Here is a 16,110-nt window from a genome sequence, read left to right as displayed (position 1 = left end):
GAACCGGTACGTAGGCGAGGGACAAGTCCCGGCTGTCCGATCTAATGAAGATCCAACAGCTCACGCCGTGCCCGAGCGATTGACTCGCTGACAGGTAGGACCCACCTGTCAGTTCGTTGTCAACCTCCATCCGAGATCCCCAGGCATACCCTCAAGAATGACACAACACTCCCCCACTTTCTCCACCTTCTCGAGACCGAATGGCCACGCTGCCACCCAACTTTAAACCTCCTCGCCGCCCTCGCCAAAAGCCCCCACCTAGCTCACCCTCTTTGCCACCAGGCCGCCGGAATTTTTTGTCACCGCAATTGTCGTTGCCGTTGTTGGTCGATTCCGACACACACAAGTGAAGGGCGGGCCCCTCTTTTCCCCTACGTGCTCTACGTGCTTCATCGCATGCTTTTGAATGCGCCATGTGTCCAGGTCAACCCCAGGACATGATCACGAGCACACCGGTGCACAACTGCCGCCGTGACCATGTTTCCAGCGAGGTGAGCTACCAATTGACCATGCCGTGTTGTCTATTCACTTCGCCGCACTCAAGCACGTCGCACTGACCCATCGCCATGACCATAAGACTACCACAGCAGAATCACTGGCAAAACCCGAAGCTCGCAGTTGCCGCCTGCAACTCCGACAAGAGATTTCCGACAATTCCGACGAGCCGTGGCACCCCCACGACCACCATCGTCACCGCCATTCACAGATGCACCCCTTGATATGATCGCGCAACCATCATTTTTTTGTTAACTAAAATAAACTCTGTTAATTAGGTACTTTTGCAGAAAAGCCCATGAACCTTAGAACCTTTATAACCCTTTATCTGTAACTCCAGATGAGGTGATTATTTTTGCATATTGATCCTCATGGAGTGCTTCCTCCAACAGTACATTTTTTTAAAATTTAAATTTGAATTTGGTTTAAATTTGAATCTTATTAGGCCCTAATTTGCAGACCATGAACCCAAATGGAGTGATTCTTTTTGCAAAATGATCCTTGTGTACCCTAGTTTCACATAGAATATTATGTTGAATTTACCCCAATTATTCTTTCAATTTTCGAAATTGCAGATACATTTAAAAAATGATGCCATGGCAGAGTTTTTGGAAATTTGAATTGATCATACTTTTTGATCTACGGTTCCAAATCCAGAAATTCTTTTTGGTTTGTGTTCCAAAGGAACATGTATAGCAGAGCCATATTTTCCAAGATTGAAATTTTCAAATCATTTGAATTCAAACCTTGCTTGAACCTAGTCTACAACCATTTATCCAAATCAAATGAATGTTCTTGCAAAATTATTTATATAATGACCACAAACCATTTGAATCATTTTGAGACCAACCCAACCCATCAAGTTTGAATTATTTTAAATTTTAGTTCAAACCTTGTTTGAACCAGAACTTCCAAACCCATTTGAATTCAAACATGAATCTTTTACACATTGATTCACATGTTGAACCCTATCCTTTCAAACCTTTTGAATTGAATTAGCGTTGCAAAATTTAAATCTAATTTAAATTTAAGGTGAACCTCATTTGACCACAACTCATAGACCATACACCCAGATGCAAGGATTCTTTGTGCACACTGAATCATGCACTGACCCTTAGCCAATATAATACTACCATAAGTTCTTATCTGGTTCTTGTTGCCGTTCATTCAATTTTTTTTTTGCATGAATTATTTGGTTCTTAAGTTGTTATTCATCGTTATGCTCTTTTAACGTATAGATGGCAAGGAGTGTAATGTCTGCACTTGTGGGGAGTGTTCAGTCAACAACAATTGCCAAGGCAGGTGGAACATCTGATCATGTCACCTCTTTTTTGATTACGCATGTAGTAAGCCATGATAGGGTGTGAGTATAGAACTATGCTTTTTTGAGCTCGAAGGACTATGTTACTAATATGCTATGTGAAAGTGCATGTAAACCCTAAGTGTGTTTTGGTAACTAATTACAATCTCTATGGACTAATGTTTTCATTGATATATATTTGACGAATATTCCATAGGTGGTTCCTTAAGGATATTGGATGGATTCAAGGATGAATATCATAAACACAAAGATATGCTATGTGCTTTTGTATTGACTGACAATTCCTGTGCAGCATCAAGTGCATTGTATCTTGTATGAAGAAATGTTCCATAGTGATGCATGAAGCATATGGGTTGATTTGGGAAGAGTTCCACCAAAAGCCTCATGAAGAAGTCCTCATAGTATCCCTCTCTAGTTACCCCGTGGCCACGGGGTCAATGGCCTGTGCCCACCAGGTCAAGGGGAATCTTGCTGGACATTCAATGCGCACTGGCCTCCTGATCCCCGTGCACACGGGGTCGAGTGTTAAACTCTCTGGATACCTCGTGCGCACGGGGTCTGGCCCCCGTGCCTACGGGGCCTAAGGTTTGGCTCTCAGAGTCTCATGTATAGTGAGGTTACTAGTTGGTCTTTGGATATATCTATTGAAGCCATCAAGATTGATCTTAGTGTCTAACCAATTATGTCAAGGTGGAGTTCATTGGATGATATCGAAGGTTGACATATTTGGGCTTATAAGGATCAAGGACTTGAGAGAATTATATATGGGAAAAATTCAAGTTATGGTTTTAAGACAAGAAAATGGTGAGTGAAGAATACATTATGCCTCTCAAGAGATTGTGCTAGAGCATTTATAAGAGCAAGTGATGACCAATATGATGTTCATGGTGAAGCTTGATAGGGCCATTAAAGAGTCTTTGGTGATATATTCTTGAAGCAATTAAGTGAAATGAAGAGTTAATTGTGGCTTTCGAGAAACCAAGATGGAGCGTGAAGTAAAGATGTTGGTTGATCAAGATGAAGCTAGAAGATTGTATACTAGATGGTCATCACACAAGCACAAACAATGTACCGCGTGGGCTTTAGTGATCTAGTGGCATGATAACTAAATTGTGAATTGCTTTTTGTGAACTAACCCATGCCACGTGTTTGCTATGTCTATGTGAGTTAGGTGTTTCTCATGGGCTTGCGTCAAAAGAAAGATTTCAAGTTGCCTATGTGAGGATGACATCAAGTGGTGATGGTCATCGAGAAGTGCAGTGCAAGATGACCATCCGGAGGTTATATACTTTGAAGCTTGCGGTCCACATCGTGATAATGTACATGTGAAGATGTGCTTAAGTGAATGATTCCATCATTGCAATATGGGTAAGCAATTCGAGTATCTTCACCAAGTGATTGTGGTCAAGAGAAGGATTCCAACTTGAGGCAAGCATGAACGTCATCATCAAGCTCAAGTGGAATATGCAAGGAAAAGATTAGCTAGATTTTCCTAGTTTTACCGGTCTCATGTTGCTTGGTGGGAGGCCGGATTATAGGTTTGATAGTCGTACTATCAAGAGGCACTTTCGGGCGAGTAGCGTGATCACTTCATATGTAGAGGGCTCAAACCTTTGCATGTTTTCCATCAATATTTGTTTTTGATGTTGGGTGGTTCTCTATGTGAGGGCCTTGGGCTTGCCCACAACTTTAAAACGAGCCCAAGATCATCAAAATTGGAGTTTGTACGACAAAGTTATGCATGTTTCAGTTTTCTGATGTGGGTTGTCTCTGGGTAGACCGTGGGCACGGTACCTCTCTTGCCCATGGAGCTGTACCGTGCCCATGGGACGCAATGGGCACAGTGTGTCTAGAGAAGGTCCGTTTGAGTCCAACGACTAGTTTTGGGGGGTTGGCTATTTAAGTGCTCTAATTCCCCGCCGGTATGGGTGTTGTTCATAGATGTTTATACCACTCTTTTGAGCCACAATCCACAATCCACCTCCCGCAAACCCCTATCTCCCCTCTATGTGAAGGGGGGTTTGTGTATGGATCTTGGAGCCATTTGTTGATCCCTTCCATTATGCCCCTCTCTTCAATCTCCTACTTTCTTGAGTTGCACCTTGTGAGATTGAGAGAGTGAGTTGAGCATCTGTTGCTTGTCCTTACTTTGCATTTGTCGCATTGGTTTGAGCTCCCCACATCAATTTGTTCGAGTGAGAGTCTGCGAGTTTATTACTCTTGGAGGCCGCCGCCTTCTAGACGGTTTGGTGGTGTTGACTTGGTGATCTCTTTGAAAAGTTTGTGAAGATGCCTAGGTGGTCGAGGTTCCTCAGAAGCTTCCTTGCTTGCGGTGTGCTTCGAGAAGGTTTGTAAAGGTGTGGTGTTCAAGACCAACCCCAAGTAACTGAGGCTCATCCGTTAAGGGTGAGTCAAAAGGGAAGAATATGTTGAGCCACTTGTTGGCGCTTCGGAGTTTTGGCTTCGACACTGCTCCAATGGATATTAGCACTCTCACAAGTGTGAACTTCAGGGTAATTCTACTTCCCGACTAACTTGTGGTTATCTCATTCCCGCATCATTTACTTTTCATAATTCATACTTGCTCTTATTCATATATCTTATGTTAGTTTGAATTGCTTAGTTGCATCCTTCAATTCCATATATTGTGGCATAGTTTGTGCTTGCTAGTTTCCTTTAAGTGCATATCTTGTTTAGCATATGTTGTTGGCGCACTTAGTTGAGCCTAACATATTTAGGTTTTGAGCATGTTTAGTTTAATTCCGCATTAGGATAAAGCCAAATCCACAAAAGTTTCAAAACGCCTATTCACCCCTCTAGGAGACGTATAGGCCCTTCCATGCTATGAAACCTAGTAGGATGGCCATATGTCCTTACCATGTTCCTTGTCGCCAACGCTTGGAGTTACAATGCTTGGACATGGCTATATACGGGGCGGGATCACATAAACTACCAAAGTTGAAATATATGTTTAAGCTTAATTACGTACTACCAACTCCAGTTATTGAATCACGGGGGTGGAAGTGGTATTGCTTGGTTTATCTTGAGTGGCACCCGTTGGGCCATTTCTATGGTGATAACCTATTGGGGTGTGCACTTTTGGTATGCCAATCAGATTCAAAGACATTGTACAGGTTCCTAGTTTAGTAGCTTTCATGTGTAGCCGCGTGTCATATAAGCTCCAACTTAGCTAATTAATTATGTTTTGGGGACCTAACCCTGTATGACCAGCAGATGTAGGTGTTTGGTAGGTTATGGTCATACAAGGTGGACTCAGGGAACTATTTCCCGAAGGCTTTGCCTTGGTCTTTTCCTGGTTACTCTACAATATGTGTTTAGTAGCAAATGTTACTGACTAGGTCATGCGGGTAAAGTACATAAATCTCTCGAGAGTGTAAAAACTAATTATGATTAGTCGTGTCCACGGTTATGGACAACTTTGAGCAAGTTGGCTTAGAGCCATTTGTAAGATCTCATCGCCATAATTTTCTTAACTAAAACTTGATGGATGGAACATGGGATTTTGATCTTTGTTGGAAACAACCAATGGTAAAGCACTTCCATTGAGTTTGAGCCAGCAGGTCTAGGACTTATGCTGTGTGATGCATCATATCCAGTATTTTAGAGTAGACCACCTATTACAAAGTTATGATAAAACTATTGTGCTTCCTGCAAAACAAACCAAAACCTCCACTTAACCCAAAATGCATGTAGGTGAGATAGGTCTGTTGTATATTTTCATAGGACAGTTTCCAATACGATCAATGTATTGACCCTTGTGGTCGCAACGTATTATATATGTTGCAGTGATACCGACGAGGAGTGAACGTAACATAGAGTTGTGACTCTCCACTCGACATGGTTCACCCATGGCATGGATGGTTGCAATGCTACACTATTTGACTAGCTATGGCTAGTGGTTTGTACTAAAGTATGTTATTCTGGATCTTTCGATGTAATAGTGAGTGATGCATTTGTGTTTGGTATTATGTCGGTACCGTGTATTCTAGCGAATCAATCCAGGGCTAGCATGGTAAACATAGAGACTTAAACCTTATCAGGTTGGTCGTCACAGATTCACCATTATTAGCATGCACCATTTTACCAGGATTGACTACTTTTCGTCATGTTTAGGGGAGCTATAGTTAGTCAATGATGTTTATATCATTTAAAATTTTCTCAAGCAAGTGTCCTAGTTGGTTCAAAAGAAAAATATCTTAAGAAATATTTTACTAACATATTTTGGAGTCACTACCTACAAAGTACCCTCTCACCTCTCCTCATACCTCAACCACCCACTCCATCTAAAATCGGACCATACCAAGCCAACCTCTCTTTGATAGCTTGTTGTGCACAATTCTTCTTAGCAACTACATGAGCATTTGTGCTATAGGCGTTGATTGGTTGGGCTTATTCTTGGCTTTTGCACTTTGTCTTATAAACCCAAAAACTTATTTATGGGGTTTTGCTTTCAATTTTGGCTTATACCACCATGTAACAATACTGGGTCACAAGCCAAAAGCCCATAAATAGGTATTTTTGGCTTATAAGCAAAAGTACAAAAGCCAAAAAATAGGCGCAACCAAACATTTCCATAACATGACATACATAGGCCAATTAAGGATGGCAGAATTAAGTTACAATAATTACCATACCTTGTACTTGTGGTAGCCATCAGCTGCCACGTCACCATTTACTGAGTCATCACCTGTATTGCAGAACTTATAAGCATCGAGGCATAATCCGTATGCACAATCCACTTCTTTCGATTTCCACCATGAACCTGAACCCAGACACTAAACCGGTCCGGTTTCAAAAAATCCCTCACGAGACTCAGAGTCATGTATAGTGACTGCAACAACTATTTTTTCTCGAACACACATATAAATGTGTTTCTTTCATGTTAAGAAGGGAACACTGAGATGGTGCGACTACAATTAACTATGATTTGGGGCCATAGAAAATAATAATAATGGCAGAACTGAGTAGCGTGGCACAGCAGATAGCAAAAGTGGTAAAAACCCAATCTTCAAAAGTATGTGAATGACTAAATTGCAACGATCTATAATAGTTCGAATATTAATTTGATCTTCAAAAGTAAGTATATGATGCTGAAACTTCATTCGTTCAAAGCAGAGAAAGCAGATGGGGGGCGGTGAAGAGTGAATCTAGAGAGGAGCATGGGGCGCGGGCACACAACCACATTCAACGAGTTCACACGATGAGGAACTAAGCACTAACCTTGGAGCAACGTCGGCGGATAGGAGGGGGATGTGGATGAGGGTGATCAGAGGGAGGGGTGGAGGCGGTGCTCAACGCTGGCGAGACAACTTGAGGATGTCATCACATGGGCGCCAAATCCCCAAGGAATCTTCAACGTCCTGAGTGCGTACATCCTCATCAATCATATGTGTGTGCCCACATGATTCGGTGATAAATTGATACCATCATTAACACGGGACCAAACTGGCTTCTACAATTGCTGGATCGCTGGAGCGAATATGAACACCTGCATGTACTCATGAGAATGTGGCGTATATGGCATGTACACAATGAGCGAATACACCAGAAGGCAACGCCTCCTACAGAAGCCTCGCGACACTTCCTGTGAAGCTATATTAAATCTCTCATGTGTATCTGGCAACACCAGAACACGATCGTGACAAAAGGGAAGATAGTTTTGAGTTATGACTATATGCTCAAGCGCACGACAGACCACTCATCTCCGGCAGATAATCCGTGACCACCGTAGAATTGAACCAAACCCCTGGACAAATGGTGCAAGCTGAACGTTGACGGAAGTTTAGTTGAAGCACATGGTTTGGGGGGGGGGGGGGGGGGGGGTGCAGGTATTATCCTACATAATCATCAGGGCGTTGAGGTCTTGCATCCTGCCGCTTCCTATCGAGGTGCTCCAGCGCGCTTGAAGCCGAGCTAGCAGCATGCATGGAGGGTGTGGCCCTCGCACTTGAATGGAGGTCGAACCTCTTTATCTTGAAGACCGATTGCACCATTATGACAACCATGCTCACTGAAGCATCAGTTAATAGATCACTGAATGCGTCACTAGTTGAGAAGACTAAACACTGTGGGACTTGGGCGTTTACATGTGATACACATGTTATGCGACAAATATACATAGTTCCTGCAGACCTCGACGACGCAGTTTATCCTTGCTGTGTTTCTCCTCCACCAGGAATAGGAGACGTCAACGGGGTGTTGAGCATGTTGGCGCCGCCTCCTCACAGCGCCGCTCTTCTTCTTCCTGTCAACTGCCTCTCATAGCTCACACATGAACGACAATGGAGACAGATAGTTTTGGTGTTGTGCTGCCTCACATAGCCAACGTTTTCTCCTCTCTATTTCTCTTGTCTCACACAAGAACACACACACCAGGGGAAAACTCAACACACACACGCATATGCCAAGAAGAGCGCACAAGCTTTGCCCAGAGGCACTCTTACTTGGTAGCCACAAACACTACATTGTTTCCCGAGCCCTCTCGGCCTCACTTTTTCATTACTCAAAGCAACACATTTATACATAAGAGGCTGGCACTCTTGCCGTGCAAAACTCACGCCACTACCTAGACCCACTACTCCACTAAACTCCCCATGTACTAACCACATACTAACTGATCTTATCTTAATCCTGGAATCTCTCCAGGAGCCATGACTTGGCCTCGAAGGCACACTACATGCAGCTAACAAACTCACATGCATGCAAACTGACTCAACCTGTTCACTCGGCTCACACATGTGCAGACGTTGGCTCCAGGGCTCTTTCACATAGGTTTTCACGCTGCACTTCCCTCGTATCATGTCGCTTCACACACGTTGCTGCATCGCACAACACCATGGCACCACACCTTGGACACTGGCCGCATCGCATGACCAGCTCGGCATCTCGCCTCTTCTACGACTCAAAGTGAACCTTCACCTGCCTATCACTCCCTAGGCCATCTAAGCAACATGCATGACAAAAAAAACTAGGTATGCACATACAAATCAAGATTAGAGCTAACATTTCCCCCCTTAATCTTGATGCTTCAATCTTCACACGGCTTCACCCGCTGCCACAAACTCTACATTGTTTCCCCAGCCCTCGAAACAGGCTTTCGCCCCGCTTTATATATAAAGCAACATCATCAACTTACACAATGAAACGATACAATGTGGTGAGGCAGCCCTCTAATATAGCAGATCCGTAAATAACTGGCCAACATAATCACACATGACTATGTTGCCGAACAATTAATCACAGGACGACCAGAATACAACGCCACGATATGACCTAGGACACCTAGCCTCCACGACAACACCCTCAAGAGGGAACGCAAGCACCGCCGTTGCTGAGCCCAAAAGGACAGAGGTTTTCACCCGGAGACTCGTCACAGAGAGAAGAACCACGACGACGTCTTCAAGAAGATAACGACACCAGCAGATATCGTCGCCGTCGACGCCAAAGCGTGGAGCTTTCGCTCGCCAGCTCACCCGTGTCACCAAGAGGCACAAACCAGTCATGGCGAGAACCGACCTCCAGATCCGGATCTGGGAAACACCACTACCAAGGTCAGAAAGTGTGCCCGAACCACCCACCGCTACACCCCTCGTTGTCCAGATGACCAAGAAGCATAGCCACCACTGCCATCATGGGACCTGCTGGAAAGCCACCATACAGACCGCCAGCCCCGACATCCATGTCCCGAGTCGCCGCTAGCTAGCCATCGGCATCACAACACACAACCACGGTGGGAGAAACGGAAGGCACCTCCTTCCGCTCCTAGCTCGACATCAGCCACCTTACCTGGGTGAGCGCCTCCACGGTAGGAAGCGTCCACGCCTGCATCCCCAGTCAATCCCCATGGACCGAGGGGGACACGGCCTAGTAGTTGCGACGACCACCGCTGAGCACGGCCCAACACTGGTGAAGGAAATATGCCCTAGAGGCAATAATAAAGTTATTATTTATTTCCTTATATCATGATAAATGTTTATTATTCATGCTAGAATTGTATTAATCGGAAACTTGATACATGTGTGAATACATAGACAAACAGAGTGTCACTAGTATGCCTCTACTTGACTAGCTCGTTGATCAAAGATGGTTATGTTTCCTAGCCATAGACATGAGTTGTCATTTGATTAACGGGATCACATCATTAGGAGAATGATGTGATTGACTTGACCCATTCCGTTAGCTTAGCACTCGATCGTTTAGTATGTTGCTATTGCTTTCTTCATGACTTATACATGTTCCTATGACTATGAGATTATGCAACTCCCGTTTACCAGTGGAACACTTTGTGTGCTACCAAACATCACAACGTAACTGGGTGATTATAAAGGTGCTCTACAGGTGTCTCCGAAGGTACTTGTTGGGTTGGCGTATTTCGAGATTAGGATTTGTCACTCCGATTGTCGGAGAGGTATCTCTGGGCCCACTCGGTAATGCACATCACTATAAGCCTTGCAAGCATTGCAACTAATGAGCTAGTTGCGGGATGATGTATTACGGAACGAGTAAAGAGACTTGCCGGTAACGAGATTGAACTAGGTATTGAGATACCGACGATCGAATCTCGGGCAAGTAACATACCGATGACAAAGAGAACAACGTATGTTGTTATGCGGTTTGACCGATAAAGATGTTCGTAGAATATGTGGGAGCCAATATGAGCATCCAGGTTCCGCTATTGGTTATTGACCGGAGACGTGTCTCGGTCATGTCTACATAGTTCTCGAACCCGTAGGGTCCGCACGCTTAAAGTTAGATGACGGTTATATTATGAGTTTATGTGTTTTGATGTACCGAAGGAGTTCGGAGTCCCGGATGAGATCAGGGACATGACGAGGAGTCTCGAAATGGCCGAGATATAAAGATCGATATATTGGACGACTATATTCGGACTTCGGAAAGGTTCCGAGTGATTCGGGTATTTATCGGAGTACCGGAGAGTTACGGGAATTCGCCGGGGAGAAGTATTGGGACTTATTGGGCCATACGGGAATAGAGAAGAGAGGCCAAAAGGAAGGAGGTGCGCACCCCCCTCTGGTCCGAATTGGACAAGGGGTGCAGCCCCCTTTTCCTTCTCCCTCTCCCCCTCTTTCCTTCTCTCCTACTCCAACAAGGAAAGGAGGAGTCCTACTCCCGCCTTGGCGCGCCCTCCTCCTTGGCCGGCTGCCTCCCCCCTTGCTCCTTTATATACGGGGGCAGGGGGCACCCCATAGACACAAAAATTGATCTCTTGATCTCTTAGCCGTGTGCGGTGCCCCCCTCCACCATAATCCACCTCGATAATATTGTAGCGGTGCTTAGGCGAAGCCCTGCGTTGGTAGAACATCATCATCGTCACCACGCCGTCGTGCTGACGGAACACTCCCTCAAAGCTCGGCTGGATCGGAGTTCGAGGGACGTCATCGAGCTGAACGTGTGCTGAACTCGGAGGTGCCGTACGTTCGGTACTTGGATCGGTCGGATCGTGAAGACGTACGACTACATCAACCGCGTTGTGCTAACGCTTCCGCTTTCGGTCTATGAGGGTACGTGGACAACACTCTCCCCTCTCGTTGCTATGCATCACCATGATATTGCGTGTGCGTAGGAAATTTTTTGAAATTACTACGTTCCCCAACAACTGGTCCTTGACCTTGGTCGAGCCAAACTCGCACACTGCCACACCAGTGGCCATCGGCGTCAATCTGACCTCCAGCATAGTAGCAACACAGGCACCTACTCAGAGCGACGCCGCAATGGAGCAGCAAGGCCGGAGAGCACTAATGCGAAGGCATACTAGCGGGGACTAGGTCGGCCCCCTACACCTGCACTCCACCAGACGCCATCCACCACCGCAAAATAGATCCGCGCCACCCCGCCGGCAACACGGACCACCGCCACAAGAAAGCAACGGGCCACCCGCAGCCACCCGGAGGAGCCCGAGCAGCAGATCGCCAAGCCGAGACTCCAAGCAGCTCCACCTCGCCGGAGACTCCATGCACCGCCGCGGGCCCCCGCTGCTCGCAGCCAGTGGCCGCCACACGCCAGATCTAGGTAGAGCCCACACCGTCGCCGAACGCCACCATCAGCACGACCTGTCGCCGTCCACGCCGCCCATCACGATGCAGCTGCACCAGCCCGCTTCCTCGGCGCCTGTGCGCCTCCACGCCCCGGTGCCCGGCCACCGCGCCGCGTCCTGCCCGTCGGAGCCGCCCGCATCGGCCCAGCGTGCGAGGAGAAGAGGTCGCCCCGCCGCCGCTGGCTCCAGCCAAGCTTTGCCCGACCGAGCACGCTGGCGGCGGCGAGGGAGGGGGGAGGAGGAGGGAAGTGCCCGGTGGCGGCGCGCTAGGGTTCCCTCCCCGTCTCCTTGCGGGGGGCGACGAGGGAGGGGCTGGGGATATTTTTTTCGTCTTCCCCAGCCCTCTCGGCCTCACTTTTTCATTACTCAAAGCAACACATTTATATAGAAGAGGCTGGCACTCTTGCGGTGCAAAACTCACTCCACTACCTAGACCCACTACTCCACTAAACTCTCCCTGCACTAACCACGTAGTAACTGACCTTATCTTAATCCTGGAATCTCTCTAGAAGCCATGACTTGGCCTCGAAGGCACACTACATGCAGCTAACAAACTCACATGTATGCAAACTGACTCAACCTGTTCACTCGGCTCACGCATGTGCAGATGTTGGCTCCAGGGCTCTTTCACACAGGTTGTCACGCTGCACTTCCCTCGTACCATGTCGCTTCACACGACGTTGCTGCATCGCACAACACCATGGCATCACACCTTGCACACCGGCCGCGTCGCATGACCAGCTCGACATCTCGCCTCTTCTCCGACTCAAAGTGAACCTTCACCTGCCTATCACTCCCTAGGCCATCTAAGTCACATGCATGACAAAAAACAAACTAGGTATGCAGCTACAAATCAAGATTAGAGCTAACAGAGCGCAAGAAGCATGTTGCTGGTATGGACGAAGTGGGGAAGATGGGCATGACACATAGGCCCCCATAGTCAGTGATAGAAACGAGTGATCTCCGTTGGGATTGCTTTTTCCGATGCAACAAATAGGTCCAGGGTCGGTATAGGGTTGAAATTAACCAGGATTAGCGAGTACGGGGTGTCAACTTCAGAGACTGAAAGTTCAGGATTCATTTTCACTATCTCTACCAGTTCAAGGTTGAAAATAGACTTTACTAGAACAGTGGCACAAACGTGTGCTAGCGGCACAGCATAAGGGAAACCAAGTGTTCTTGCGTACCGGCGTGGGCGTGAGCGTGAGCGAAGGTGTCCCACACGTTGGGAGTCCGGCCGTCCTCCGCCGCTGCGCCTTCCCACTGAATCCCGACGGCCCACCACACACAGAAGCATGTCAACGATCGTGTTCGCTGTTTCACCGCGAACGAATGTAAGCGTGATGGTTCTCACCTGATAAGCTGATGTACTAGCCCCGAAGCTGAAGTCCATGGGGAAGTCGTCTCTGCTGACCGAGCCGTTGAAAGCTGAATAAAACTGTTGCTTATTGATGATTTGGTGCGGCATACAAGAGTATATAAGAGGGTACAAACCGACTTGGGGTAGGGGTACAAAACTGACTTGGACTAGAAGTCGTATACCATAATGGCTACTCTAACATCCCCCCGCAGTATCAACGGCAGGCTCGACGACGTTGAGGCTGAAACAGATATCTTGAAACGGCTTAGTAGGCAGTGCCTTGGTGAAAATGTCAGCAAACTGAGCCGTAGAGGGAACATGAAGCACCCGAACCTGACCAAGAGCAACCTTTTCATGAACAAAATGAATATCAATCTCAATATGCTTTGTGCGTCGGTGTTGAACTGGATTGCTGGTCATGTAGACTGCTGATATGTTGTCACAGTAGACAATAGTGGCCTGCTCAATAGGCCTGTGTAGCTCAGAGAGTAACTGCCGAATCCAGATGGTATCTGCAACGGCATGTGCCACAGCGCGATACTCAGCCTCGGCCGACGAACGTGAGACTGTAACCTGTCTTTTTGAAGACCAAGAAATCAAATTGTTACCAAGAAAAACACAAAAACCGGAAGTGGACCTTCGAGTGTCAGGACAACCAGCCCAGTCTGCATCAGAGTATGCGGTAAGCGAGTTTGGAGAAGAATTATTGAGGTGGAGACCATGATTGAGAGTTCCTTTTAAATACCGAAGAATGCGTTTAACATGATTATAGTGAGGAACCCGGGGATCATGCATATAGAGACATGCTTGTTGAACAGCAAAAGAGATTTCAGGACGAGTAATGGTGAGATATTGGAGAGCACCTGTTAGGCTACGATAGAGAGTAGGATCGAAAAAGGGTTCACCAGTAGCCGAAAGTTTAAAACTAGTATCGACAGGAGTGCGAGATGATTGACAGTCAAGCATACCAGCACGATTAAGAAGATCAAGAATATACTGGCGTTGGGAAAGAAAAAGGCTGGAGGAATCTCGAACAACAGCAATGCCTAAGAAATGATGAAGGAGTCCTAGGTCAGTCATAGAAAATTCAGATCTAAGAAGAGAGACAATATGATCTAAGAACTTTTGAGAGGAGGCGGTAAGAATGATATCATCTACATAGAGAAGTAAATAGGCAGTGTCAGAAGTTTGATGATACACAAAAAGAGAGGTGTCGGAGAGAGATGGAGTGAAGCCTATTGTTTGAATGAAGGAGGAGAAGCGTTGAAACCAAGCTCGTGGGGCCTGTTTAAGACCGTAGAGAGATTTCTGAAGAAGACATACATGAGTTGGAAAGGATGGATTTTCAAAACCCAGAGGTTGCTGGCAGTAGACAGTTTCTTGAAGGGAACCATGGAGGAAAGCATTTTTAACATCAAGTTGGTGAATGGGCCATGAAGAGGAGACAACAACACTAAGAACGGTGCGAATGGTGCTAGGTTTAACAACAGGAGAGAAGGTTTCTTCGTAATCAATTCCTTGTTGCTGAGAAAAGCCACGACAAACCCACCTGGCTTTATATCGTGAGAGGCTCCCATCGGAGTGGAACTTTTGGCGAAAAATCCATTTGCCAGAAACAATATTTGTATTGGGAGGACGAGGAACAAGTTGCCAGGTGTTGTTTTGAAGTAAAGCATTATATTCTTCTTGCATGGCAGCGGCCCAATTGGGATCAAGTAGAGCAGTTTTGTAATTCTTTGGAAGAGAAGTGAGAGATACGGAGGTATGAAGGTTTACGCGGTCTTGGGGTTGATGAAATCCTGATTTGGCCCTAGTACGCATGCAATGATCATTAATCGGGGCTGCTGTAGGAATAGCACGAGGGGGTAAGGTGGGTACTGGTGAGTCCGGCGCAGCGGAAGAGTCGGACGAAGGAGTAGGGCTGGGTGGTGGAGTGGGAGTAGGGGCCGGGGGTGTTGGAGACGTCTCGGGTGGGGTGAGTGTATGGTTGGGATTGGCTATGGTGGGTGTTAATGGTGGTGGTGATAAGTTGTGTTCGGCAGGTAGGGGAGTATATAGTTGGAAAGGACGGGGAGAGGGGGTGTTTGCGGAGCTAGGGGTGTTGGATGGTGTAGTAGTGCGTTGTGAGAAAGGAAAAATGTGCTCAGCAAACGTGACATGACGAGAGACATGAACGTGTCCGGTGTGAAGGTCGAGACAGCGATAGCCTTTGTGCTCGTCAGAGAAGCCGAGAAAAGCACATGGGATAGAGCGTGGTGATAATTTATTTGCAGAAGTGGCGTAGGCATTGGGAAAACAGAGACAGCCGAAAACACGAACTGCGGAGTAGTCGGGATGGGAAAGAAAGAGGGAATAATAGGGAGTAGTGTTGGGTTTAGTTTTAGAAGGTCGAATATTTAGAAGGAAGGTGGCCATGTGTAGGGCTTCAGCCCAAAACTTGGGAGGCATAGATGATTGAATGAGGAGAGTGCGAACTATATCATTGAGGGTGCGAAGAGAGCGTTCTGCTTTACCATTTTGAGGGGAGGTGTAGGGACATGAGAACCTAAGCAGGATGCCATGTTGTAAGAAGAAAGTATGATTTTTAATGTTATCAAACTCGCGACCATTGTCACATTGGATAAAGTGAATTGGGAGGAAGAAGTGAACAGACACATAGCGTTGAAAATTAAGGAAAAGAGAATGGACCTCGAATTTGTTGCGTAGAGGAAAAGTCCAGACAAAGTGGGTGAAATCATCTAGGATAACTGAAGGAAATATGCCCTAGAGGCAATAATAAAGTATTATTTATTTCCTTATATCATGATAAATGTTTATTATTCATGCTAGAATTGTATTAACCGGAAACATAATACATGT

General features: G+C 46.4%; 1 protein-coding gene across 1 annotated transcript in view; it reads right to left on the bottom strand.

The window, feature by feature from the left end:
* The window catches only part of LOC123076226 (beta-glucosidase 1-like), a 33,220-nt gene that overhangs the window by 5,484 nt on the left and 11,626 nt on the right, over positions 1–16,110 (bottom strand). The window contains exons 3-5 of the mRNA XM_044498593.1: positions 13,246–13,319; positions 13,079–13,154; positions 6,472–6,512 (exon numbers count right to left, since the gene is read on the bottom strand). Of these exons, the coding sequence (XP_044354528.1) occupies positions 6,472–6,512; positions 13,079–13,154; positions 13,246–13,319 (191 nt within the window). The remainder of the gene's footprint in view (positions 1–6,471; positions 6,513–13,078; positions 13,155–13,245; positions 13,320–16,110) is intronic.

Source organism: Triticum aestivum, chromosome 3D (genome assembly GCF_018294505.1).
Source record: "Triticum aestivum cultivar Chinese Spring chromosome 3D, IWGSC CS RefSeq v2.1, whole genome shotgun sequence".
Classification (NCBI taxonomy): domain Eukaryota; kingdom Viridiplantae; phylum Streptophyta; class Magnoliopsida; order Poales; family Poaceae; genus Triticum; species Triticum aestivum.
This window is presented reverse-complemented; position numbering and strand designations above follow the sequence as displayed.